At 50.3% G+C, this 26630-nt stretch overlaps 10 protein-coding genes across 10 annotated transcripts; 4 read left to right on the top strand and 6 right to left on the bottom strand.

The window, feature by feature from the left end:
* Positions 1–412: 412 nt before the first annotated feature.
* On the top strand, positions 413–1044 carry BDV14DRAFT_205141 (uncharacterized protein; the record flags this gene model as incomplete). Its single annotated transcript, XM_073774673.1, has 4 exons — positions 413–523; positions 579–761; positions 809–956; positions 1019–1044. The coding sequence occupies 4 exons, from the start codon at positions 413–415 to the stop codon at positions 1042–1044; spliced, it is 468 nt and encodes a 155-aa protein (XP_073622993.1).
* Positions 1045–1781: 737 nt separating this feature from the next.
* On the bottom strand, positions 1782–2347 carry BDV14DRAFT_205142 (uncharacterized protein; the record flags this gene model as incomplete). The annotated part of the gene is made up of 4 exons (XM_073774674.1): positions 1782–1878; positions 1948–2019; positions 2110–2183; positions 2249–2347. The coding sequence occupies 4 exons, from the start codon at positions 2345–2347 to the stop codon at positions 1782–1784; spliced, it is 342 nt and encodes a 113-aa protein (XP_073622994.1).
* Positions 2348–4118: 1771 nt separating this feature from the next.
* Positions 4119–4785, bottom strand: BDV14DRAFT_183528 (uncharacterized protein). The gene is made up of 4 exons (XM_073770381.1): positions 4655–4785; positions 4524–4594; positions 4351–4425; positions 4119–4286 (listed from the first exon to the last, which is right to left on the bottom strand). The coding sequence occupies exons 1-4, from the start codon at positions 4757–4759 to the stop codon at positions 4181–4183; spliced, it is 357 nt and encodes a 118-aa protein (XP_073622995.1). The 5' UTR covers positions 4760–4785; the 3' UTR covers positions 4119–4180.
* A 1541-nt stretch (positions 4786–6326) lies between these two features.
* BDV14DRAFT_205144 (uncharacterized protein) lies at positions 6327–6604 on the bottom strand (the record flags this gene model as incomplete). Its single annotated transcript, XM_073774675.1, has 2 exons — positions 6327–6446; positions 6506–6604. The coding sequence occupies 2 exons, from the start codon at positions 6602–6604 to the stop codon at positions 6327–6329; spliced, it is 219 nt and encodes a 72-aa protein (XP_073622996.1).
* A 3187-nt stretch (positions 6605–9791) lies between these two features.
* BDV14DRAFT_150488 (S-adenosyl-L-methionine-dependent methyltransferase) lies at positions 9792–11824 on the bottom strand. The gene is made up of 5 exons (XM_073766551.1): positions 11170–11824; positions 10963–11110; positions 10878–10892; positions 10701–10827; positions 9792–10641 (listed from the first exon to the last, which is right to left on the bottom strand). The coding sequence occupies exons 1-5, from the start codon at positions 11215–11217 to the stop codon at positions 9876–9878; spliced, it is 1104 nt and encodes a 367-aa protein (XP_073622997.1). The 5' UTR covers positions 11218–11824; the 3' UTR covers positions 9792–9875.
* Position 11825: 1 nt separating this feature from the next.
* BDV14DRAFT_150495 (cytochrome P450) lies at positions 11826–13896 on the top strand. The gene is made up of 4 exons (XM_073766552.1): positions 11826–12263; positions 12312–12346; positions 12398–13210; positions 13261–13896. The coding sequence occupies exons 1-4, from the start codon at positions 11873–11875 to the stop codon at positions 13801–13803; spliced, it is 1782 nt and encodes a 593-aa protein (XP_073622998.1). The 5' UTR covers positions 11826–11872; the 3' UTR covers positions 13804–13896.
* A 5-nt stretch (positions 13897–13901) lies between these two features.
* On the bottom strand, positions 13902–15721 carry BDV14DRAFT_211958 (Zn(II)2Cys6 transcription factor; the record flags this gene model as incomplete). Its single annotated transcript, XM_073776215.1, has 3 exons — positions 15626–15721; positions 15534–15578; positions 13902–15486 (listed from the first exon to the last, which is right to left on the bottom strand). Exons 1-3 carry the CDS (start codon positions 15691–15693, stop codon positions 13902–13904), a joined length of 1698 nt encoding a protein of 565 aa, XP_073622999.1. The 5' UTR covers positions 15694–15721.
* Positions 15722–17086: 1365 nt separating this feature from the next.
* BDV14DRAFT_211960 (uncharacterized protein) lies at positions 17087–17681 on the top strand (the record flags this gene model as incomplete). Its single annotated transcript, XM_073776216.1, has 1 exon — positions 17087–17681. One exon carries the CDS (start codon positions 17087–17089, stop codon positions 17576–17578), a length of 492 nt encoding a protein of 163 aa, XP_073623000.1. The 3' UTR covers positions 17579–17681.
* A 676-nt stretch (positions 17682–18357) lies between these two features.
* On the top strand, positions 18358–19832 carry BDV14DRAFT_205149 (uncharacterized protein; the record flags this gene model as incomplete). Its single annotated transcript, XM_073774676.1, has 2 exons — positions 18358–19207; positions 19471–19832. 2 exons carry the CDS (start codon positions 18358–18360, stop codon positions 19830–19832), a joined length of 1212 nt encoding a protein of 403 aa, XP_073623001.1.
* Positions 19833–21936: 2104 nt separating this feature from the next.
* Positions 21937–26568, bottom strand: BDV14DRAFT_205150 (putative ABC transporter; the record flags this gene model as incomplete). Its single annotated transcript, XM_073774677.1, has 3 exons — positions 21937–22980; positions 23037–26216; positions 26263–26568. The coding sequence occupies 3 exons, from the start codon at positions 26566–26568 to the stop codon at positions 21937–21939; spliced, it is 4530 nt and encodes a 1509-aa protein (XP_073623002.1).
* Positions 26569–26630: the final 62 nt, after the last annotated feature.

Consider the following 26630-nt stretch of genomic DNA (forward strand, 5'->3'; position numbering starts at 1 on the left):
AATAGAACCATGATCCTTCAGCTGCTTCAAAATGCCATAAATGTCATCATACATCTCCAAATAACGTTGTAAACGAGAACGACAGCGAACACGAGGAAAAGCGACAGGGCTGGGGGCCGAAACTAGCCCTAATCGGGGGAAATAAATCGCCAAGCCCTGCAATCTCCTGGGGGCGGTGCATCCAAGCCTTGACAATTAGGGTGAAGCATTTACTTGCGGGTCTTGGAGCTGAGTAGGCTTTGGGTGTATAAAAAAGTCAAGTTTCCGGCCAGTTGGGTCTATCTCGATTTTCATCTTCAATCTGATTTCAACTCCCTATTCTTCCTCAGGATACATCACAAAACTCTTCGCTACTTTTCGCTCCATCTAAGTCCTCTCTACGTTTATTTCATCGTCTATACCTTCTATCATCATGGCCAACCGCGACTACTACGGGGACAATGTCCCCATGCACCTTATGGGCGAGACCTACCCCCAGCAACAACAACCTCAAATGCAAGAGCCTGGATACGGATATACTCAGGTATGCATGATTTTATATAACACATTAAACTCCTACTAATCGATATGATCCTCAGCCCCCTCACCATGACTTCTCTACCCCACCTCCCTACACCGAATACACATACACCGCTCCCTCACCCCACTACCAGCGACCGCAATACAAGGAGACCAAGGACCCAGATGCCTTGGCCTATAACTACCCCAACACCGAAGAAGGCGAGAAAGGCCTAGGCTCAACAGTCGTTGGAGGCACAGGTGTACGTCCCCCTACCCTTCATCAAGATGCCTATACTAACAGTAACAGGGCGCATTCGTCGGCCACCAAGTGGGCAAAAAGTCCGACCACGGAACACTAGGTGCAATTGGGGGCGCACTGATCGGTGCGATCGGCGCGAATGTGGCGAGTAACTTGGTGAAGAAGCATGGAAATGAAGGGGCTGGGAGCGGGCATAGTTCCTGTAGTGAAGGAGGTCATGGAAGACACGGACTTGGTGGGAGGCTAATGGATCGGAAGAGGGCGCGCTTGGAGAGGAGACTTGATCGGATGCATTAATTGGGTTTGTGGCGCTTGATGATAAAGTGGTGTTTGAGTAAGACTTTTGGCGAGTAAGTTTTGGATTATTTTTACTATAGACTTTTGAACGGAGTTTCATACTTTATTGACATCTTTGACAATGTACTGAATCTGCTCGAAGTGTTAGGGAAAGGGATAAGCTGCTCACCTTAGTGACCTATGGGGACTTATAGACAGGTACCTGGCGACAAGTAAGACCCCCCACAACGACTTAACAACCTATAGCAACGAATGAACGATATATATATCCAAGCACCCGGAGCTAAAGCGTCGTTGCACTTTATGCTAGGCACAAAGTGTCAGAGGAAGGCTTTCTCTGCTTGGGGTTCAAACCATACAGACGAGAGTGCGTTTGGCGTACGGGATGGGACTACGTGGAAGATAAAATACCAGTTTACAATGTGCCTTGGAGCCTGGATTCCTAATAACCGATGACCGACCGAGTTTCATGTTAAAAATCCGAGTCAAAACCAGCCTGTGATTGCCCTAAGTTAAATAACCAGACAAGGCAGAGCTCAATGGCTCAAGCGACCAAATCCATGCGGCTAACGAACTATGTGAGCAAGTTTAAAGATGCGGGTGCTAGGCCTTTTCATTTCCTGACTGACTTCTATCACCAAGCATAAAGTTTGCTGATCGCAGGGCTAACAGAACGGGCTTTAGGGCGGCTTAGCAAGTGCACCCAGGCGTGCAAACAACTAGATTAGACAGTACACTTGAAGCTCCCAGCCACAAAGTCGTGTTCGAAGTGGTGGGCACCACTGCCCAAGACATACTCATCGCCCGAGCACGTAGCCTCTCTGTAAAAAAAAAGGGGGTTAAAGTGTTAAACTACTAAACCTCAGTGGAGGAATGAGAGATAGACTCACGAGTAGATGGTGCACTGAACGTCTTTGTAACTTGGTGCAACAGCAATGTTGATGTCCGTGACAATACCGGGACTAAAAAGAAGACAAAGAGCCGGCATTAGCACCGTTCTCAATATATACCAACCCCTCGTGGATGTATTGAGTTCAAGCAGGAGCACATACGGGGATAATCGCGGCTCGCAGATGCCCTGTGAAATTGGGGACTCCTGGGGGATGTGGTTGGCAGTGAAAGTAATCTACATAGGTTATCAATGTCAGATGCGAATGCTACTGGAGGTTCTGGGGCAGGTGCAAAACTCACGACTCCAAGGGGTGTTCCGGGCAGAGGCGTAGCTTGTGCGTGCAAGCCAGGGGCCAGAGCAGCCAGGACAAGGGAAGTAATTGTGGTCTTGAACTGCATTTTTGTCCAGGTTGGTATTCTAAGAAAAGTAAGAATTGAAGGATAAGGGTGATAGAAGCAAAGTTTACGTTTGGCCAGGGAGCATGGGACACTTTATAGGCAAATTCCATTCCATGTTCCTACCCCGTGCGCGCTACTTAACAGACTGAATGCGCCAAAGCAAGGGATTGTGGTACAACATTCCCATTGAAGCCCAGACCGCAACATGGTCGTATGTGGGATTCCGTAGCTTCTTTCCCTTTGCTTGATTCGATTGCCAGTGTGCAGAAGTGGTGGAGAGGCGAACGCTTGCAGCCCAATTAACGAGAGCGTAGACGACACTCCCCCCGACAACTATAATGCGAGGAGGCTTCATCGCGAGAGAAGAAACCTGGCTTACTTTGCATGCTTGATTGTAGTGTGGGTGTCTCATTATTGGGTTGCCATTGGGTTGTCGTATTATTGCCTCAGGTGCTGCTTGCAGGTTTCTGTCACCATTGAGAGGACCTGCCATTCACAGGGAGTTCTCAGGATGCTATCTGGCCTTTGCACGACAAGCCCAGTGCATCTGCCCTCTCTTTGTCTGCGGGCGAATCAAGTGAGGAATGCTTACACGTAACGCTTAACGCTTGCATGGACATAATTTTTTATGGACATAATCTTTTATGGGGTGTCCAGGAAGCGCTGCAGATACATGAAAGCCTATGGTGGATGAATTTATTTACACACCTACAGGTGGCTTACTTAGCTCCCGTGGCCATTCGAGAAATTGTACGTACGGTCTATGGCGAATTTGGTACTTCTTGCCACATATCAATATAAAGCAGCTCACCGTGGCTACGAAGGTAAAAGCAATTGAATATTGGACAATCTACAAAAAGCCCAGGCCGGCCACTCCCTCTGGGAGGCAGGGCCTGTCGCACGATGAACAAGGCTGGCCCACACTAGACACTGCAAGGAGGTTTTGCTGTTTGGACTTCAGAGATACCTACTTGTTTCACCATCAATAAGCTATCTACCTCCGTGCCAGTTGAAGAACAACTTTTGCTTAGATCTGATATGAGAATAAACACCCAACACGCACCGGTTGGGTACAGACGAACCAGGTTATACCTCTGGAACTATATTGACACCGGCCCTATCCACCACAACCAGCTGACATGTCCCTCGTGGCTTTCGTGTCCTGTTGGGAACCGTCCCTGCAGAATACACATCATCGCGATCCCCGCAATCAAGCATTTGAGCTTCTGGTATAAGCACTGGGGGCAATAGTGTCCACTAGCACCGCAGACCATAAGCAAATGACGCACGATGAAGAGCATCTAATACCCGGCGCCAGGCGATCATCACCGAGGCTCCGAGCTGCTTAATTGCGCATTAGCTGTTGGACGTATGTGTGCCATTACGGATCTCACGTTATGAACTCGAGACTTTGCACGATCGACACTGCCCGAACCGAGATGGGAGATCTGCGCGGTGTCACCTGGAGTGACGATCACTGAGACAGTCCAATCCTCCCAGCTAGCCACTATACCACGCTGCCTAGCTCGAGTAGACAATGACGGGTTCCATCTACGATGGGAAAATGGTAATATGATGCCTATCCTGGTCTGTACGGTGGGTTGGCGCGGTGTTTCGTCCAATATCAACGTGGTTGGGTTAAGTGCATACGAACAACATACAGATTCCAATACATAGTTCCTAGATCATCGGAATCTTTATAGCGTGCCTACGGTATATGTGAGTCTGGGGACTGCTACATTTATTCCATGTGGACTGCACCGGGACTGAGCGTCAAAGTATCATATTTCCGTGCTAGCATATCTAACCTAGAGTCGAACGACACCCGTACCCCTAGTTCTCAGGAAGGGTACACCTGAAACTCCCAGCCAAAAAGCGCCTGTTAAACTGATGGCTTCCAGGGCCAAGCGTGTACTCGTCCCCTGCGCACCCACTCTCCCTAAAAAAATGCGGCGGTCAATAAGAATGCTGAATTTGGACGGGGACTTAGGAGGCGGCCATACGAGTAGATTATGCACTGGAGTTGCTCAAAGGAGGAATCATACGGAGTGATGTCAATCCTTGGAACATGTGCAGCGCTGAACGGGCACAAGGAAACTTGTTAGTACATGCTCACTGGCGTACCAGGTCCTCGAGGGGGTGTGGTGCGCTAGCGATGCGGGTGGAATAGACGTACGACTCTGTAGACATGCAGACGGAGGCGAGAATAAGATAGCTCTCGGGAAGCCCCGAGTAATAAAAGGCAATCTAGGTTGTCGCGGTCAGGTATTGTTCGCTATTTAGGTGGGTGGGTGGAGATGCCCGTACCGTGCCGATATCTGTTCCGTCTGTTCCGGGAGGAAGGCCCTGCGCGTGGAGGCTAGGAGCCAGCGCGGCAAAGAGGACTGAGGTGATTCCGGCCTTGAGGTTCATGGTGATTGCTTCCAGTAGAGTCGAATAATGGAATCTGACTCTCGGGCTTACAGCGAGTCTTTTAGCCTTTATAGCTGACCTTGACACTAACAAGCCGATCAGCAATCGGGTTCTCTGGGTGGGCTGAGTGAGGAGCAGTTACACAGTATGCTTACCCTCATATGGCTTGCCAATAGTGTAGCCAATAAGAAGTCAAATATGCGGCGTAAGACCCAGGCAAATATAGACCAATGGATCAGCGATGAAGGCCTGTAAGACTGTGGTCGATGGTCTGGTTTTTGAGTCTGCAGGTAATCAGCCGATTTATTACCTACCGGAGTTACATTGCAGGTACATTTGTGTCAGATGTAGTTACAGGATACGCTGATCACGAACTTAGTTACGAAGTCTACACGAAAAAGGACTAACATCGCACTGAATGATTTCCAAACCCCGCGGCGGGCTTCCTGCTCCGAGGGCTAGGATCGTGTCGCACGATATGCTTTTCTTTCTCGCTACTCGACTGCACGCCGCAAGGGCTTTTGAATTGTTGGGTAGTCAGCCGAGTGGAAAGAATGGGTAGCTTACCGTCAGAGGTTATGCGAAATGGGAAATTTCAGCAGTAGAGTTATTGCGTTGTTTGGTCTTGTTGTCTCGGCAAACAGGCTTAAACAAGTCTCTGACCTCTAATTAATAAACATCAAGCCGATGCCAATATTTTATAACCACTGACTCAGGGGTATAGGATGCGTGACTAGCTGCATCGCGCACGATCACTTGTCCGTTACACAACGCTCCTTTGCTAAATCAAATTCCCATCTCCCCAGCCATGATCCTCACAGCCCGTATCGGGAAGAGACCAGCGGGATCTCTATCACCTACAGCGACGATCACCGAGCCACTCCATTTCCTCCAGATCCTGAGCCTTGAGGGTGTCCAATCTAATTCAATCGCTGGGTACACATCGAAAGACACAGCAAGCCTGACGTCAGGTGTCAGCGCAAGGATCCCGCAAACTTCTTAATACGGAATCACCGAGTGCCTGAGCTTGGAAATCTCAAATACTGCACTAGCCACCCAGTGATCTTTTTATTATATAGCTATGCTATTGGTGGTATTTTACTACGATGCGCTCTACGAAAGGTGAGTCGGACCTCGATAGATACAGCGACGTATTTCGTGACGTGCCTGGCGCAGAAATCAGAGCGGTAATTCCTTCCTTTTTTTCGAGTGACATCTGCCTTGGACCATGACCGTTTCCATTACAACGCGTTGTTCGAGCTCTGAACACTCCTGTATGTACGTTCAACGGGCTGGGAACAGCGCAACTAAAGCTTCCAGCGACAAAGTCGTCCGTGAATTGATGGTCACCCTCGTACAAGGTATATCCATCGCCCTCGCAGTCCTCCTCGCTGTACAGGGTAGGGCAAGTTAGACTCTTGCTAAGCAGGAGGGCAGTTTAAGGCAGGCGTACGCGTAGATGATACATTCAACGTCGAGATAGAATGGATAAGGGGCAACGTCAATATCTGAAACGGTCTTGGGGCTGGAGAGCACAGGAACAGCCATGGGTAGTATTATCCTTGATTCAAGCAGCGTCCTTGTGGATCGGATTAGCACAAGGCGAGAACACATACTCGAATAACGATTGGCAGATACGCTGCTGCATAGGCCACTCGTCGGAGACCTCGTTGGCAACGAAGTTTATCTACGTTAACCTGGTCAGATACGCACACAATACTGGATTCTGCTTATAGAATAACTTACAGATCCCAGAGCTGTTCCCACTGAAACTTGTAGTTGTGCATTCAGGCCGGGAGCTAGAGCAGCGACGAGGAGGGAGCTAATGGTGGCTCCGAATCGCATTTTGGGTAATTTGTACTTTTGCAGAATTGTCTGGTGAAAGATAACGGCGAGTGGAATTGGATGTTAGCTTTAGCGGGGAGCATCTCACACTTTATAGAATATAGCTACATCTTTTTCGATTGCCATGGACCGCCATGAGCGTTCCCTGGCAGATTGCAGATGGAAAAAGCAAGGGGCTGTTTTATGACGTCCTTGTTGAGGCCCAGACCGCCACATGTGGTATTTCTTTCGGCCTGCCATGGCTTCCTTGCTTTTGCCTGGTGGACTGGCCATGCTCAAGCAGTGACATGATGGTGAACAATCTGCAGCAAAATTAGAAAGATAGTTTCGCCCAGTACAATACAGTGTTGAAGGATTGGCACACAAAGGGGCCATGTCAAAACAAAAGAAACTCCCGTACATTTGAGAATCAGCATTGTATCTGACTCATTATTGGTACGCTGTACCATTGACTTAGGTTTTGGATACAAGTCTCCGTGTCTACAATGTCCAGCCCTGTGTCATACGAACCCCTCCATCGAGACAGAGAAGACCTGCATGGCTTCCATGATCTTCGCCAACTCCCCAGTTTTCAGCCCAACCGACAGTGCGATTTCAAAGCGTGTGCAGGATCCGGAAGAGTGTATATTCCCCGGGTTATTCCTGGACATTGGTAGTAACAGACTACCTATATACTTCAGGTTTCCAACATCCTCTGCAAAGGACAGATCGACTTGACTGTAGAGCAAGTGCTCTGAATTGGTATTAACTGGATGGTCTTTAGACAGTTTCCCGATTTAAAATAGGAACAGATCATACTAGACCCTGCCCATATCAACAGAGCGCAGGCAATCAAACCTCATCTTCATAGCCAATATGACACTGGAAGCTCCCAACCTCGACGGCATACAGTGTGTTATACGATGCCTCGTCCGCAATGTAGCTCTGACTTGTACCTTGACAGCCCGCTTGTCTGTAAGGAAGAGGTAATCAATCAGTAAAGACAGCCGTAGCATGAAAATCTGCGGCTGGTTCTGTCTTCACGAGTAAACGATACACTCGACCTCTTGCTTCATGTTGAATCTTTCAACCAGAATGTTGAGGGGGTTCCATGTCCTGCACAGTTATGATAAGCATTACCTTTGACGAAAATTGCTGACGGGATTTGGGTCGAGACAACTTCCGCTCCTGTTCGGTCCTTGCATGCTGTGCCGACATCGTATTGTTCAAGACCGCCGTTTCTATACGTGAGCACAATCTAATGATTCTCTTCACGTTAGCCTTGGGCCAGAGAATGTTGTGCTGGCCATGACGCAGAATATACCGTAGCTAAATCGCCGCTCTGTGCCAGCGCAACTGGGGCAAGGCATTCCAGTGCAAAGGAAGCAAACACCCGGCAAGTTTTCATGATTCTTCTGAGAATTTCTCCAAAAATGGAGGATCAATTTGCTTGGGCGGAAAGGTTTTGTTGCAACGACGGTGACACAACGCATCTTGAATAATGTACAGGTGCTACCTGTGAATCAAGACAATTATGACGCTAAACCTCTACCTACGGGGCCAGGAAGAGCCTTGCGTGCGGCTAGGGAAAATACTAAATAGTCTTCTTCATTGCGGTGATCGACGCCAATAGTGCCTGCGATCCCGGAAGACCCTCTCATTAAGATCTGCCAATTATGCACGGGATCGTGGTCAATCTGGCATGCATGGGGACATCAGTTTCGTAGTGAACAGTTCATTAACCGAACGTGACCCAAGATTAGTTCCTATGCCCTTAAGATATCCGTCCGAATTCACACGACAGATCGGACTCTCAGATGGCCGATCTTGCTCCTTGCATTGCACTTTTTTGTGGCTTGCAGTGTGATCACCAAGGCATGGAGGTTCTCTGTTATCACCGATGATTGGCATCAAATATTGCTCGCATTGCTTTTGCTTTTCCCCAGGCCACGGTCCCCGCCCATGCAAGGAGCAGACAAATCAGATCTCTTCGAGTAAGGGGGAGGGACTCACCTATAATATGCGAGGCAACCCCATTTAAGACCACTCTTGTCATCTTGCTGGATTTAGCGTACGTATTTTCTAGCGAAGTGTCAAAGGTTTTCATTCTAACAGTTGTCTGTGTGATGGCGCAGCCCTATACAATCCCGGGTTTCGATTCTCTTTCAGCATTGGTAAATGTTGACGGTGTTCACCGCTATTGCATCCAACATCGGCTCGCGGACTCTTCTGCCTTTTTGTGAGTTATCATCCTAATTGCGGTGAATGGTGACCATTGTCAACACTTACTAATTCTGCAAAAAAGCGCTGCACTTGACCTTCGCCCTCAGAGCCTGCGCCAGCTGTGGTCTCTTCTCCAGAAGGGTTGCCAGTGCCTCTTGACACTCCTGGTTTTGTTCGAAGTTGAGCTCTGGCTTACCCGGTACAGCCAAGGGAATCATGTTCAGAATGTCACGGATATCAGTAACCTCCTTCCGACTGCCTTGGCGCTGATACCTTGACAGAATTTTCTCCCTGAGGATCCATTCTGGATCAAAAACGTCCGTTTATGTTCAACGTGTTTCGGGTCACTGCCTAGACATTGTACTGGGGACGTTGGGGCCAGCTCTGGTAGTCGAAGACTTCTAACTCCACCAGCTGTGGAGGTACTTCCGGTTGACGAAGCTGTCATGCGGGGATCGTGTGGCCACACTGACTTATTCCCCCAAAATCGGACGGGAATTGCGTAAGGAGCCGGTTGGTGAGGAGGTCCGTGGTGATCCTACGATGATCAACGTGGATAACCATGTCGACATCTTCGGTCCTGCGACTGGCGTCGGGACTCAAGCGAGACGTGCGGCCCCTCCCATTAGGACATTCAGGGCATCGAGCATCCTCGCGAGGGCGGCAACAACGATTTCCAGACTTTCTTGACTGAGTAGTGCCATTTTGGTCTCGTAAAATAACTGGAAACAATCAACAGAGGTATAAATGACGTGGGTTGACATCAAACTCTGATTCGATATTGGAATTTGAAGATAGGCTTGGAGACGAAGGCGGATTGATCACCAGACGGGCGATGCCGTGATCTGTTTATGCCTTTTTTCCTCAAACCGCGGAAGGACCGGGGGGGAGCTCCTACAAACACTCAATTAGAAGGGCGCTCCTACAATTCCTAGTCTCGGCAGCGGCGACACGCCCACCTCCCACCCTACGATAGACTAGCACAGGCACAATTGCAGGTGTTCAATCATGAACATTTGTACAGACGAACCCTTGGCTGTTTTGGCAAACTTTGAAATAGTAAGGTTAATCAAACTTTCATCAACTCAATTACCCCATCCCCTTTAGGAGGGAACGCCTCAAACGTAACCTTCAACCCAGCCATCTCACCCAACTGCCAGAATTCAGCCGGTGTCCTCTCTCTACCGCCATAGAGGACCGTCATGGCAGAATGCAAAAACGCCAATTCAGGCTTCTTGGCCATCTCGTGGACAAGGATTCTGGAGTACGGCGCCATTGCGTCGCTGATCTTCTGGAGGAGGCGCAGGGCGTCCAGATCGGGAAGGTTGTGCAGGACGTGGGCGAGGTGGTAAATTATAGCGCCTTTGATCGGTTGCGGAGTGTCTTCTTTGAAGTTCCATTGGACCTGCGTGATCCCTTCAATCTCACCGAGATCGGGGTTGAATTCTTCCACCACCAAGTCCTTCGCTTGAAGTTCCGGATGTGCTGCTTTGAAGTGGAGCAACAATTCACCCCGTCCACCGCCAATGTCCACCATCTTCACAGCCTCTGGTGGTGCGGTTTCTAGGACGGCATCAAGGTCATAGGCTAGCTTCTCCAAACGCTCAGCGTTGCTCTCAACGTCGAAGAACTTGCCCGTCATAAAGGTATTGAAGCTATCCATGCGACCTTGATCGGCCATTATGGAGTATGTGTGCTCATTGGCATACCGCTCGTTGCCCATTAATTTATGAGCATACTGCATCGGGGTATCGCATTCGTGGAATGGGTATTGGAAGTTTTCGGCCTTGAGCTTGGGATAGAGGAACGCCGACGCGAGGAAGATCTCCGTTGAGCTACACGAGTAAGTCGGTTAGTCAGCTCCAACAAAACCAAGACTAATGGCCTTCCTCACAAATGAATGCCTCCATGCAAGGCTGATGGCTGAGCGACGATGTGTTTCGTGATATCATTAGGGTTGTACACATTGTCGTCCTGCGCATCGACAAGGCCTAGCCCCGCCATTGCAAATAATGTGTCCTCTGCGACTGTAAGCGGACATTCGCATCAGATTTGTGAAAGGGGCGCTCACGGATGAGGAGTAGACCTACAATTGGACCATCTGTCAGTTGTCCATCCGTTATCTGAAATTGAGGAGTAGGGACTGTTTTACGTACCTGGAACAGGCTCTGGATAGATGCCAGCTGCGACATTTTCGCGATAGACAGCGAGGACCTCCTGCACTGTAGCCGGTCTGTCATACTGCACCAGGATTCCGAAGAGCTTGAAGTGCGCGGCCACGGGAACGAAACCAAGAAGCGGGGGCTGGCCATGTTAGCGCCATGTGAAAGTCACGATCTGGACCTGGATTATAGCAGACTCACCGTTGAGAAGATTTTTGTCGCTGCCAATCCGGCAGGAATAGATGCCATGTTGAATGATGGTGTTGACAATGGGAATAGGAAATCAAACGGGCAAGGGCAGCAGGCTGGAGGTCGAAGGTCGAAAAATTGGGAAGGAAGGAAGGAGCCCAGCAAACAATAAGAAATAAGTACCAGGTCTTATATCATCACTTATAGCTCCCCCGCCGAACTGGAGAAGGCTCTTTGTCTCAGCCCGCTGGCCGAAGGCAGGCACGCGCGGCAGCCCCTCATCATTCCCACTGGTAACCGCGCATTAAATTCGAGCTTGACCAGGCAGCGCCGTTGATCATCCAGGAAGTTGCGGTCGGTGTCCACTGGATCGACTGGGGGGTATGTGCTGTTGCTGGCATGGCCCTGCGAATGATAGGTCGGGACCTAGATAGGGTTACACGGTGCCTTGGAAAGAAGGTGTATCAGGGACGCGGGCATGTACACCCCCGACCCCCGATGCCACGATCGATGACTTCATTCTCTTTGTCCATTGTCGATCGATCCCTAACCATACGATCCTTCTCTTGTGATGTGATTGGCTCGCTCGTACTCAGTGGGGCGGGTACGAGCGGGCGAGTTGTATACAGCTGCACCATGAACTGAAGGGCATATAAAGCACCGTGCAACAGCCAGGAAACCAGAAAGTTGTCTTTCATGTTGCATCTGTAGCAAGATGTTCTTAATCACTTCACTTGCCGTCTTGTTCGTGTACATTCTCCACAACCTCGCTTGTCTCTTGCATAACCGTTCGCTAGCCCGCAAGACAAACCTCCCTTACATCCTCTTTCCCTTTTCCGAAGCCAATATTATCTTTCTTGCACTCTGGAGCACCGTATGGTTTCCATATGTTGTCAACAACTGGCTTTCCCTGGCCTTGGCGGATCTCGTCAATGATAGCGTCTTCCGCGGTCGCTGGAACGTCAAAGACCGGATGGCGATGAAATACGGCGGGGTATATCTTTACGTGACGCCGGGAGGGATCAGCTGCAATGTTGCAGATGGGGATGTTGTCGAACAGGTTTGCAGGGCGAGGACGAGCTTCGTCAAGCCCGTGAAGCATATGGGTCCGTCGATACCATCCCAAATAATGTTGTTAACTGACGGTCGAGTAGAAGGGCTAAACATGTTTGGACCAAGCATTTTCACGGTATGTCGGCTCGAAACATATAGCATGCCCTCACTGATACAGCTTTATAAGACCGAAGGAAGTCAGTGGGCCCAACACCACAGGTCCACTGCGCCCGCATTCAATGACAAGAACAATGCCCTGGTTTGGACGGAAACCATGCAGCAGACACGGGACATGATTCAGTACTGGCAACAGCGGTACTGCGAAGGTTGTATCTCCAAGTCTAGCTTTGTCGTGCCTGATGCGCGAGAGGACGTTCTCAAGCTGTCTCTGAACATCATCTGCAGCGCTGGCTTCGGAGTGAGGCTACCCTTTAAGCCGACCATTGCAGGCACAGCGACAACTGCCAAAGATCTTTTCCAGGATGCGGTCACCCCTGCGCCGGGTTACCGTTTCACGTTCCGCGCGGTCATGGAGTACATGAACCGCTCCATGATGTCGGTATTTATAGCGAATGGCATCCTGCCGAGATGGGTTCCTCGATTCCTTGTCCCATTCTTTGGGAAGCAGTTTGACGCTCATAGGGATCTAGGAAACTTTTTGCACGCCCTGGTGAAGGATGCCGAAGGAAACCAAGCTGAGGCGCATAATCTACTGGAGCGAGTTGTCCGGTCGCGACGAGAGCAGAACACTGATGATAAGCGGAAGCCCGGACTGACCGATGCAGAGATTCTCGGAAATGTCTATATCTTCTCCATTGCAGGGCATGAAACAACAGCGACAACATTGCGATTTGCGTTGGTCCTCCTGGGTCTCCATTGCGATGTCCAGGAGGAATTGTATCAGGAGCTTCGCACTGTCCTAGGCGAGGAATCGCCTGACTCTGCAAACTGGGATCATGCGACGGTCTTTCCACGTTTGATAAGTCCCCTATGCATCATGGTGAGTGAACCATCAAGCAACAGCATGTCCCCATAGCCAATCTCAGACAGTTTGAAACACTCCGCCTATATCCACCGGTCGCGAGTATTCCCAAACTCACGGCCCCATCGGGAGGAAGCCTCAATTACGAAGGTGAAGCCCATCATCTCCCGGCAAATGTTCGCCTCAACCTCAATTGTAGCGCTCTTCACCAGATAGACAGGTATTGGGGCCCGGAAGCAGGTGTCTTCAATCCTCGCCGTTGGGACAAACGCAACCGCAACAGCTTTCTCGCACATAGTGACGACGAGGAAGGGCTGTCCGGTCCAGGACTTGAATCACACGATATTCACAAACCTAGGCGCGGGGCGTATATTCCTTTCAGTGATGGTATGCGAGCATGTATTGGAAAGAGGTTTGCTCAGGTCGAATTTGTTGCAGCTCTTGTTGTCCTGTTTCGCGACTACCGCGTTACGCTGGCCAGGTATCAGGGTGAATCGGACGAAGATGCGGCAAGGCGGGCCAAACGGGCTCTGCATAACAGTTCCACGTCCTTGACTCTGGCCTTAACAGAGAAGGTGCCACTGAAGTTTCACAAGCGAGATAGTGCCTGACTTCCTTGAGACGGATGAAGTTCTGTAACACTAGCTGCGATAGCCAAGTTTAACATATTCCTACTCTGTCATCGATATGACCTAGGGACTTCCATATCTCAAACAATCAAGGTACGGTAAGGGCCAAAGATAGCGGCTTTCATTCTCATCGCTGCATCCAAACTCGTTGTATCTGGCTTCGCCCAGCGTCTGGGGGAGATCAAGTTTGAGGGTGGCAAGTCTGCCACCCCCACGGTTGGCAGGTGAATGGACTCTGTAATGTAATGACAATCACCGTCGGGACCGTCTGGCTTGGTCATGAAAGTGATGGCGTACCGCGAGTGATCGCGATCAGGCCCCGGATCAGCGACACAAAAGAAGTCATAAACTCTTACTTGTTCAGCGGGTAGCACGTTGTGCCTGGACGCCCTTTCGTATTCCAGCCCTGCCCATTGGCTTTCTTCTATCTCAAGAATACGTGAGAAAATTGCGTGATACTGCCGAGAATCGAGAAGCCACTCTCGCCTCGGACATCGGAGAAGCAAGTCGAGACCCCTACGGCGAAGGTCGGGGTAGCGACATTTCCAAGCCACCGCATGCATGGGATAAATCAGACCAGACTCCAAGCTCAGTAAGTTGTTCATCTGAGAGTCGATGGTACTCGAATTAATGACCATGGTCTCCACCAGCTCTAGAATTTTTTCGTATTGCTCTCGGTAGTCATCCCAGTCGCATTCGCTGTTCACGAGATAGGCCACCACACCCACCTCTGACCCGTACTGCATAATACGAATAACGTTGGCTGCGCGTTTTTCGTCCTTGCTCCAAGTGGATTCGCAGCGACTCAATAATTCCTGAAACTTGATTTTCCAGAGCCTGAAGCTATTCTGAAGGGAATGCGATACGTCCAGACAATTTGCACTGGGTGCCTCCTCGCGACCGATACGTTCGTCCAAGCCCTGGAAAAGATCTGCACATGCAGTCACTAAGTCAACTAGAGCCACCCTTGCTTCACGCAGGGTCTCAAATTGTTCGGGTAACGTCGGGCCACTGGCAGTAATCGGATTCAGAATCAGCCTGCTCGACGGGAACGGGCTGAATTCGGAGGCATTGAGACTGAAAAGAGTGAGGATTGGCGCTAGGTCGCTGTCCAGAAACTGGGTTTCGTAAGATGAATAGTTTCGGCCCCAAGGCTTTATAGGCGAAGAGGCAGCTATCTGGCGCACGGATCGAATGAGGTTGATGCCACTTGCGATGTGAGTTGCAGCGGCGGCCGCATTGCCCCGAAGGAACTCGAAACTTGTGAAGAGAATACTCGACATCACCACGATCGGGACTGCAGTTTCGCCAGTCGTAGCCTTTGTCATCGTAGAGCGAAGAGCTTGACTGTAGAGTTGCTCCACGATGGCGGTATTCAACGGTCGCTGCAAATACTCGCTTTCGTGTAGCGAACCCAGCGCAGCCAAGGCCTGGCGTATTGAATGCTCCGAGAGGCTAAGTTGCAGCACACTCCGTCTCCAAAAGTCTCGCTCCAAGAGTCCAGCGAGCTGATGGGAGGTAGTGTGGAAGAAGAATTCCAACCCTCTGGCCTCTTGCACGGATATCGGCGTTGGAGATGGCCGCAGCCTAGACATCAGGAGCTTCTCCGGTGTTCCCTCGCGTGGCTGAACATATCCATCGCACTTGCGCCCAGTGCTTGTACAACTGATGATGTTAGTCAGTGACCATGGAGGCGATGTGATAACACATACCGACGACAATGCGGCTTTGCTTCGTCGCATTTGACTCTCCTTATCCTGGTGGGCGCGTCAGGTGTGGTCCATGATTGGCGACCGCGACTTACTTGCAGGTGACACATCCGGTTCGAACCTTGACATGACTTGCCCTAGGCTTCCGAGACTGTTGATTCATTTTTCACCAGTCGATATGGAAAATAATGACGAAGCTTGAGTCGTGAGGAGGAAAAAGCGAAACTGCGCAGACGACGGAAAAAAACACCACTCAAGTCACGTGGCTGCTTGATATATATTGTTGGAGGCTTCACGGCAACAAGCTCAACTAGTGGACCACTAAATGGAACTTCTGCATAGCCACTGGCCACTGATGAGATGTCGAGGTATCTTCAGTGTTTCCCAGTCAATATAAACTATCAGCGGATGCAACTGGAGACTCCACCCTGAGTTGTCTATCCTGACTCGTGAAGCATAAACTACGTCTAACTGGACGGGCGAGGATTAGCCCAACGGTTCTAGACAGCCACTAAGCGGCAAAGCTTACGAGTGTTCCAACTCCTATATACAGATACCTACTTCCTCTTTGGCAAAACCTTCTCCTCCGGATTCCTCATCTTATCCTCACTAACAAACCGTCCATTACCCCCCAGGAAACTTCGCCTTAAACTGTTCCGCATACTGCTGAGAAAACAGGTGAAGCACAAGGTCTTTCTCATCTGGGCTCAGCGCGCGGTAGTCAACAATTTGTCTATCTCCATCAAAACAACGAAGGACGCCGTCGCAGCCAAGGTGCGTGAATATGTCCCCTGGTGGCTGTTGGATGGACTGCATAATTCCTATTGCCTGGCGGTTGGAGACGGAATTTCTGTACTAGGTTAGCCTGATTCAGGTATAGGCTCATTCCTATGACTTCCGACGTCTTCCGGGGAAAACTAGTTCACGAGGAACTTGCCATTTTGAGGGATTGATAGAGGCAACCTCGATTCTGTGATAAGCGTCGTGAGAAAGGAAGCCAACAGTAGAAGCTGACTTGGGTCTATAGGGAAGAGAGTATATTTTCCTCTAGATACCATCATACCCTTGAAAAGAGGCGAGGCTGCTGTCACGCGGAGAGTATAGTTGGGGGCCGAGCCAGCATAAACGCCAGCCTAAGCCACGGCATATCTCTCGCTAACTGTACTCCATTGGGTCGTGCCTTTGATACATTTCGCAACTCATAGGGGCCGGCTCGGTCAATTTCCGAGAGGAATGATATGGCGATTGACGATCAAATATCAGGACTTAATAACACAGTCCAGACCCATACCGTTTCCGTTGAACCTCTAACCCCGACTTGGCATACGGGGTTGGACGGGGTTAAGCATGCGGTCAGCGAACACTCGCCCCAACAGTCGCAATATATACAGAGTGGGCTGGTATAATCGAGGAAATATAAGCAAGAGAGCAAAGAGAACCATCATCAAAACCATATAATAAACCCGCAACAAGACTTGCTTAAAACCGAAACTCACGTTCCAAAACCCGCCGAACCCGTCTCAATCCTAGCCACCACCACACCGCTAGCTGGCAAAATGTCCACCGCACCCCCCTCCCAATCCTGCGCCCTAACCACCGCCCAGAAATTCATATCCCACTTTACAACATTCAACGCATCAATCCTACACCCAATCCTCTCAGAAACCTACACCCACGAATTTCGCCCCCTCTCCCTAAACCCACCCGGCCCCTTCGGCCGCACCGGATTCCTAAACCATGTCGGCGGGTTATCAGACGTAATGACTGGCTTCCCGGTCTACGCAGACGAATATATCGAGGGTAACGATGGAACAACGGTGATTGTGCGCGCGACCAGCAAGACGCAGTTTAAGGAGGAGGTTAAAGACCCTGGATTGAGTAGGGAGGAGTGGGAGTATGCTGGCGAGTATGTATTCTTTTTTGAGATGGATGAGGCTGGGGAGAAGGTTGTTAGGTGTGTGGAGTTTTTGGATAGTATGGCGACTGTGGGGTTATTGGAGCTGGTGAAGAGGGCGAGGGGGAATTTGGAGAGATTGCAGATGGGTTAGAGGGGGCTCTTTGGGTAGTTAGACTTCCGGCTGGGCAGGTGGGATGCTGGTATAGGTACAAATACAGGTAAAGCTAGGCCCTTCTGCCCTACAAAATGGACAGGCAAATATCATCGGCTGTGCCGCGGGTATCTCCCATAGCGGGGTTGCTGATTATGTAGATATCTAGTGGTGGCTCTTTTTTTATTATATGATAAAATAGTCAACGTAGCAGAACCTTGTCACGGCCCCGGTCCCAGTCTGAAATACAAAGATCATTCCAACGCCAGATATGCTGAGGACACGGGTGGGATCAGTACCTGGATGGTCATGGATTGAAGTTTCAATCCACTGCGTTGATTTCATGTCATAGCGCAATCAGGGAGTTCAGAGCACTACGCCACTAACCAGCTGCGTTTTGGTAACGTAAAATTCGAGATCGGGTTTGTGGGTTGCATTGCAAACACTGTAGTTCAGGCTATTCTTTATTCGCTTGTTCAAAATATATTTGTCGGGGAGGGTTGATGATGAGGATGCCTAGGAGAAGGAGGAGGCTGGCCTTGGTGTCAGCCCGACGTTGTTGATTTTTGCGACAAAGTTAAATAAACTAGGGGGTCGGGGGGTTGTGGCTAAACTCTACAGGAACCTTGAAAGACAAAATAAGTATAAGGCCTACAATAGAGTCAACTGGATAATCATTCCTGGATCCGGACAGGGCTCGGGTGAGAGGGGCGATAGGTCGTTTCTTCCCTCAATCAAAGGAAGAAGTCTACTCCGAGCTTGCTCTTTATGCTCGTTCGATGGCACCGAAATATCTACACTTGTTCCTGAAGCTTATCAAACGCAACATTGGCAAAAACAGGATCACTGATAGCGTGTTTGCGGTAATCCTGGAAGACTATCCACTACACATACTGCAGGATATCCACCGCTGGAATCCCGCGCAGTTTGTGTCTCGCTTTCATGACAATTGGGTTCTGCCTTATGCGATGCCCTGCAGATCACCTCCAGAAATCCCCAAGCTGCGGCTCCTACTCTCCGTCGACGGAGTGGCGGAGTGCATTGACAGGCCATTTCTGGACTATGTTGTCCACGGGCAGAGCGTTAGTATATTGGAGATTGTGCTGGAGGCTATCGGGAACCGTGTTCGACCTACATCCCGACTTCTTGCTGCATGTCGTCATGTCCGTTCAGACCCAGGGCCACTTCGGATCTTGATGAAACTAGATGGTGGCCGAGAGTCTGTATCAAGCGCCGTAATCCACGCCGCATGCGGGTCAAACGACAGGGAGACAGTGGAGCTCCTGCTCGAGAACTGCCCTGGAGTACGCCCAGCCACCAAGGAAATGGTGGAATACGCAGCTGGTAATGAAAACGGGGGCAGGGAGCTTTTAGGCTTCCTGTTGGAACAGCACGACAGACACCAAACAGCGCACAACCCGAATTCAAAACTGAAGATAACCACAAGCATGTTGGAGAGCGCTGCGGATCGAGCTCCGGAGTGTTTGTCACCTTTATTGGCATACGGGGGCGCCGCGATCGAATTGGACCAGTCGATTTTCCAGATGGCAGTTGCGAAGCCCCTTATTCTGAAGACACTCCTGGAGCATGTTAAGTATTGGCTCGAAGTAACAAGTGAGATGCTTGTGGGTGCGTGTCGCTCGGGGGCCGATTGTCTGATATCCCTATTACGTTGCAACAATGTCCCCCGCGACATTCCCTAAGGCGCCATTGACGCAATCTTCAACCATTGCGAAGACGACCCTACCATGGTGGACAACCTCCTGATGCACTGGAGCCGGGATTCTCCCGTCAGTCAAGAGGTTGTTGTTGGCACAGTCCGCTCGTGGCAGAGGCTCCTGGCAGTATCTTCAGGCTATTGGCGTACTCTATGAAGCTAACTGATTTAACAGAGCCTTTCACCGTCTCCGCAGTTTGGGCTTGCATGCAACTTGCCAACCTGAAGGTTCTACTCAATTACTTTGAATCGACGGGCCCAATTCCTGGGGTCCTCGAATTCTTGCGAGCCGCTCTTCGCAGGGTCGAGAGCGTTTTCCAGGTACTATGGGACCATTTTCACGAGAAGCCCCAGCTCACGGATGCCTTTCTTCTTGCTTCATTCAGTAATCCTCGTCCGGGGCTGGGTCTGCTGGTGTTGCGCCTCACCGAATCGCAATCACCTGTTAAGATCAATCACACAATGCTTGAGGTGGCAATGGCAACCACCGGTTGCGAAATAGAATTGTTCAATGTTTTGGTCAAAAACTACAATTGACCGTATGATTTCGAGGCTCTCCTCATTGCCGCTGCCCGGAATTGCACACGGGGTTCGCACTTTGTCGGGCGTCTCTCTGCCCAATGCCCTGATCGGCTTCCATTCACTGGGAGGGTGTTTGCTGCCATCTTCCAAAACGACAACATTGAAATGATAGAGCTTGTCCTAAGTTATTACGCCGATGGGCTCGACGTCAGCCATGAGGTCCTGACCTCTGCTGCAGAACTGGGTTTCACGTGGATTATGCAGGTTCTTTTGCGTTTTTGTGGAAGGGAAACTAAGAGATGTTGATAGCTGCAATGAGGCAGCCAGATGACGAAACCGCCATGGTACAATCTCTCGCAAAGACCCTTGCTGATCAAGGCAGAGAATTGCGTATCTCACCTCAAGTTTTGGATGCCGCAGCAGGTAAAACTTTTGAACTAGCCACCGACATGCGACGGCAGCTGTTTATCGCGGCTTTAAACAAATATAATCCAGACGCCGTCAGCCGCGCCATGAGTTCCGAATGCATACACCATGCCGTCCGTTCAAGTGAGAGGCATTTCCACGACAAGCGCCAATTGGCGTTGGGCAGGGAGCCTCCAGCTCCTGGCCTGACAGCGGCTCATGACCATGTTATTAATCAACTTGACGAAGCTGCCCGTTATGCCAATCGATGGGATCTCCAGCTGCGTCTCATGAAACGTGTTCACTCTAGTATTGATCAAACGCCTCCATGTTGCACTCCAATATAAAAGGCTCTAGATTCTCAAGATCCTTTGGACAGTTGACCGCGAGTCAAGGCGCGGCTAAGTGTCGTTCGGGTTCCATCAATCACGATAAGCACTGCGTCCTTCGTTTGCTGGATGCAGGAGCCAACGTTGATGTCAAGGACTACGCGTGGAATATCCTCAAGCGGGAAGCAGAGAAGGCGACGAGGCACTGTTACAGAACCATGTATATCTTAAAAAAGGCTGCGGGGAAACAGCGCGGAAGAACGTGTGCTGCACAATGACCGCAGTACATCTACGTAGTGTAAAAATTTGATTTAATTACATACGTTTGTCACATGGCCATTGCCTCTCTCAATCCCGTCGCCGACGCCAGTTCCTTCCGAGTTCCCGTGGAAGAAAACACACCTAAACCATCGTCACATTGACTAAGTAGACCTTGTATCCAGTCCTTGACCAGCTCGCCATGCAAGCACCAACCTCATTATGCACACACTTCCAAGAATACACCGTAGTGCACTACAATGCAATCTTCTCCCTTACCCATCCCCTTCCCCAATATAAAGTCACAAACCCATGATCCGCTTCCTCAACGTGAAATCTGTATACAATGCCGCTCCTTCCTCCAGGAAGAGCATGGGAGGCAACCATAGTCAAGAGGTTGAGGTTGGGGTTGAGGTTAGGTCCATACAAGCCATCAAAGACCGAGTTAATCCTTACGTTGGATTGCGTGCGTACTTTTTTTTAGTCTTGTGTCGGAGTACAGTTGGTAATGCTGTATAAGAACTTCCTTGATTTGGCTGTCGTCGGTCGTCGGGGCGCTTGGGTAGGTCGAGAAGTGGACGGGACTAAATGGGTACCTAGCCATCTCCAGCTGAATGATTTGGTTGTCCGGAATATGTGATTATCAGGTCCGTCTACTGGGATCCTCGCCCGGGGTCAGGGAGGCGTTTTCTACAGCTCCAGCGCCAATGTGAAATAGTGGATGGACGTGGAGTTGAATCTGTCTTTCCCGATTAGAAAGGCAGGGGGGGCTACCTAAGGTATTTCCTACCTACCTAGGTGCCCGCCGTGCCCGGATGGAAGCTCCTGGAAAACTTAAGGGGAAGCTCAAGTGCTCCGTCATTTTTTGAACCACGGTGCAGTCTTCACCAGGTCAAAATAAGAATTTGGGGAGTTGTCGAGGGTCTCAAGGCCGTAGTTGCGGAGGAAGTCGCGGGCGTCGCGTGATCAGATCTTTCTCCTGTTGCCGTTGGTCAAGGTAACTATTTCAAGGGTACCCTAGGTGAGTATATCGCTATAGATTCATCGAGAGGAATTACAGACAATATATCTTTCTTAAACAAGCGCGATCTAGATAGAAAATTCTATTCAGAAATAAATCTTACCCTCTACTCACCCTCGGAACGCCCAAAAACCATCCCATCAACAACCCCTTTCTCCCCACTCCCCTCAACCATAGACCTAAACACCCCATCCCCCATCCTCATCAAATTCCCTGGAGTATCAAACTCCCTAACCTCCCCCTTATCCAACACCAAAATCCTCTCAAAGTCCGCAATCGTGCTCAGTCGATGCGCAATGACAATCAGTGTACACCCGTACCCCCTTATCTCCTCACGGAGGACCCGTTGGATCCGCTGGTCGGATTCCATGTCGATGGACGCTGTTGCTTCATCCATTATTAGGATCTTGGGGCGGGAGACGAGGGCGCGGGCTAGGCAGAGGAGTTGCCGTTGGCCTTGGGAGAGGTTTTTGCCTGATTCGGCTATTGTGAATGATAATGGTATGACATTCCATGATGACGGGTTGGTGGTTGGGTCTTGCTCGTCGTTTTGGTTTGGCGAGGTGAGGCCGACTTTTTCCAGTGCGTCCCGTAATTCAGCATCCCCGTGCTGGTTGAACGGATCAAGAACCTCACTAACACTCCCCGCAAACACAATGGGGTCCTGACTGATCATCCCCATGCGAGATCGAAGATCACGCAGGCTGATTTGAGAAATATCAATCCCATCGATATGAATCGACCCAGTGCGAATATCCAAACACCTCAAAAGCGTCATAGCAAACGACGATTTCCCTGCCCCTGTCCGTCCCACGACACCAACCCGTTCACCTCCCTTGATAACGAAATTCAAATTCTTCAACACAGGCGGGAGATCATTTGCATAAGAGACACTAAGATCGCGAACCTCAATCTCACCCCTCGCCGGCCAGGACGCGGGAACAGGATCACCCGACGCAGGTTCCTGCTCGATATTCGTGTACTCAATTATCCGCTCCGCGGCGTTAAGGTTTATCTCTAGGTCTGCGTATTGCGATAGCATCCAGGAGATATTACTTGACATGTCCAATGCAAAGCTAAGTGCGAAGCCGGCCAGCGGCGCGTCGAGGGTGCGGATTGAGACGAAGATCATTGTTACGGAGGCGACGAACTAGTCGCCTAGGTTAGTCCTCTGGAATTGTGTATGTGAAGAATGGAGGGACTTACAATAGCACCAACCAAACTCAACCAGAATTCCTGCCAGCAGGCAAATAGCCGTCTGTGCCAGAGCGTCTGGCAGTGTATGTCGATGAGGTTGTACATTCGCATCAAGTATGCCTCGCTGCGGCCAAATGCTCGAATGGTAGGAAGACCCGTGAGAAAAGATCCAACCAGTTCAAAGATAGGCGACTTCGCTGTACTTTCTAGCCTCTTCGCTTCTCTTGCACCAGTTACATAGATGTACCCGACGACCCACGAGGCCACAAGAGCAACAATGCCAATACCAACAATCAGCGGACTCGCCACGAGTGCGGCAGCAATCACACCGAGAACTGAGATCAGCGCATGCATCATAGACGAGACGTCGATCGCTAGATCTGAGTCAAGGGTTCCAAAGTCGGACGTGAAGCGGTTCAAGATTTGCCCGACGGGTGTGGTGTCCAGGAACCGCAGAGGGGCGCGGAGAATAGTGGCCGTGAATTGCTCGAACATTTGCTTGGATGCTTTGATTGACCCGTGCAGGATGATTGCCAGCCTGATGTTTTCTAAAATCCAGGATGTTACCGATATGGCAAGGTATATTGAGCCATAGTAGACCAGTCTCTTGTCGAGATGTTCGTGTGGAGCCGCTTCAACCAGGACCCCTGTGTTGGGCGATTGAGTCGTCAGCGTGCTGTTGGAGTCTTCGTAGGATCTCGTCCATATCGAGACCCAGTACGGGATGGCAAGGTTCAGGAGCAAGAGCACGACCAGGAGGACGCCAATGATGATCCAGGCAAAGGACCCTCCAGAGGCATAGATGTACGCCTTGTACACCTTTGTCTTGACGACTCCCGTCTCGCGCTTCTCATCCTCGTAGAACTTCTTCGTGCTGGAGACTGATGCTCGACGGTTCTGATCTACGCTGTGCTTGGGAGTGGTAGGTCGGCTATCTATATCCGACGTCTCCGAGCTGTCGGCTGTTTCTGAGGACCCTCCTTCACTTGCATCAGACTGGTGAGACTGCGCAACAACCCCTTTATCCAATTTCACGAAGTAAGCAGCGCCATCCTGGCAAAGCTTGACGTGGTGCGTCGCGAGGATTCTCGTCCTTCCTTCCGCCAGGCTACCCATCAATGCATTCTCGTATAGATGTCGACCAACGTGTGCATCGACGGCACTGAAAACATCATCAAGAACCAGAATACTCGCGCGGCTGTACAGCGTTCTCGCCAGCGCGAGACGCCACTTCTGCCCACCACTAAGATTAATTCCATTCGCACCAATATCAGTTTTATCGCCCTCTGGAAAAATCTTCAGGTCCGGCAATAGCGCGCAGGTTTCGAGTATTTCGTCGTAGCGGGCTCGGTTCATAGGGAGACCAAAGAGGATTGAGTCGCGGATGGTGGCATTCTCGATCCAGGGGTCTTGCGAGACGTATGCGACTGCTCCCTCGACAATCCAGTTATGAGGTTCAACTGGTGGGTCGAGATTTGTTATAGTTTGAGGGAAAGTAACACTGCCCTTTACAATATCAACTTCACCGATAAGAGCCTGGAGAAGAAGTGACTTCCCTGCACCGCTGCGACCGGAGATAATACTGAATGCGCCGGTCGGAAAGTTCAGATTGAGGTCCTTCAGCTGGAACTGGGTCGCTGAATCATCTGAGTCCCTCGATGGCCAAGTTACGGTCGCATCAGTAAAAGTAATTGCATCGCCAGATTCCCGTTCCTCGTCGTGGTCTTCAAGACCCAGGAAGCGAGCAATGCGACGAAGACTAACTCTCGCATCCAAAAGGTCCGTAACAATCTCCGGGAGAATACTCAAAATATTCTGCAAATTCTCAAACAGGGACAACGCCGTAAACGCCATAGACGGCGAGATAGACCCATTGAGATAAGTATAAGCCGCAATCGAAAGGAAACTCATACAAATCGGCCCGAACGTCCAAATCGCCGTAAGCGCAATGTTCATCCAGAAGACGGCCTGCTGATCCTTCAATTCCTTACCCCTTAGGTTCTGAATCTTTTGGTACCATTCTGACTCGAGAGCACTGAACTTGATCTGCCGCATGCCACGGACCATTTCAGTTAATGAGGCGGACTTTTCGTCGCGGCGTTCCATTAGCGCTTGTTCTTTTTGGCTGTATGCTTGGGTGATTTTGTAATAGACTGGACTGAGGAGGAAGGGAATGGCGCATCCTGCAATTGTTGCTTTCCAGCCCATGAGGTAGAGGAGGAAGATTATAGTGAGGGTTAGCTCAACGACAGAGTCGAGGAGAAGATGGCTGTAGGCAATGAAGTCAGAGATTTTTCCCACGTCCACGCCCAGGAGATTGAGGATAGAATGTTTGGTGCGGGGTGCTTCATCCTTTTCATCGTCGTCGGCTTCTTCATCATCACTTTCTTCGTCGTCTCCATCGCTGCTACGAGCTGGCAAGACGATGTCCTTCAAAGCCATTGCCTTCTTTGTGATAACAGCAAACAACTGCTCATTAACCGGAAGCGAGATCTTCAAATCAGCAATGAAATTCCGAAGAGAAATCAACCACGAGCTCGTAATTATCGACAAACCCAAGCACAAAGCAGTCAGCCAAAGCTGTAACTGATTACTCGCACCGGCGTCACGATCCTCAAATAGCCGCAGCAGGGACAAGAGGAGGAAGTTAGGTAGAAACCTCACTGCACCGCTGCAGAGCTGAATCGTGATTTGCGCAGCGGCGTTCTTCCAGTACAGCTCGAACCACCTCTTCCATTGGACAGACGTTGACCCCTTGGCGAAGAAGTTGTTGGACAAAGTTTGAGCGCGGACTTCTTGCGCAACGAGGGGGAGATCGTCGGGTTCGAGCCTGCCTTTCTTGATGCTGAGCGATAGGGTTTTGTAAGCCCAGGCGAATGTATAGCGATTGAGGAAGGAGACGGAGTCTTGCGCATCGACTATTCGCCCTTCGCGGTAGATAGCGGCTCCGCGTGGCATGGACAGGTTGACGATGAGCAGGATGAAAGCAGCGACAAGTTGAACGACAGTCAATGCGTCGACGGAGCTCAACGCGACAGAGCGCTCATCCCGGTGCAATCCGAGGGCATTTGGCAGGACAATTGCGATGCCCGTCGCAAGAGCACTCAGGGCGCTGTAGCACCCGAGGTTATACCGCTCTCTGGGATCTTGATTCGTGCTGAGAGCCGATTCTTGGAACAGTATCGTAGCCTATGCTATCAGCAAAAAGGTTTCTGAAGAGAATTCTGTATCATACCCACGTAACAAATTCAAGAACTTTTGTTATCGTTGTATTTTGGTTGATTATCCACGACCAAAAGGCGACCGCGATGGCCACAGCAGCGACCAAAACAAGACAGATGCGCTGCCAGAGCGATCGCGGCGTTTTCCCCGTAGCGACCGACTCGTCATCGCCATTGAAATTAACTAACGTATACGATTTGTCGCGACGACAGCTAGTGATGAGAGCAAAGGCGTGGGGTACTGATAGTAAGACCGCGACCGCGCAGGCGGTCGCTGAGGCCCCAAGGTACGGAGGCCTAAAGTGACAGTCGTGCAACATTCCCCACTTCTCAAAAATACTGTATACCGCTTTGCTTACCGCTCTTAGAAAGAATTTTTACC

This window comes from Aspergillus stella-maris (genome assembly GCF_047715825.1).
Source record: "Aspergillus stella-maris strain CBS 113639 unplaced genomic scaffold BDV14scaffold_88, whole genome shotgun sequence".
In the NCBI taxonomy this organism is placed as follows: Eukaryota; Fungi; Ascomycota; class Eurotiomycetes; order Eurotiales; family Aspergillaceae; genus Aspergillus; species Aspergillus stella-maris.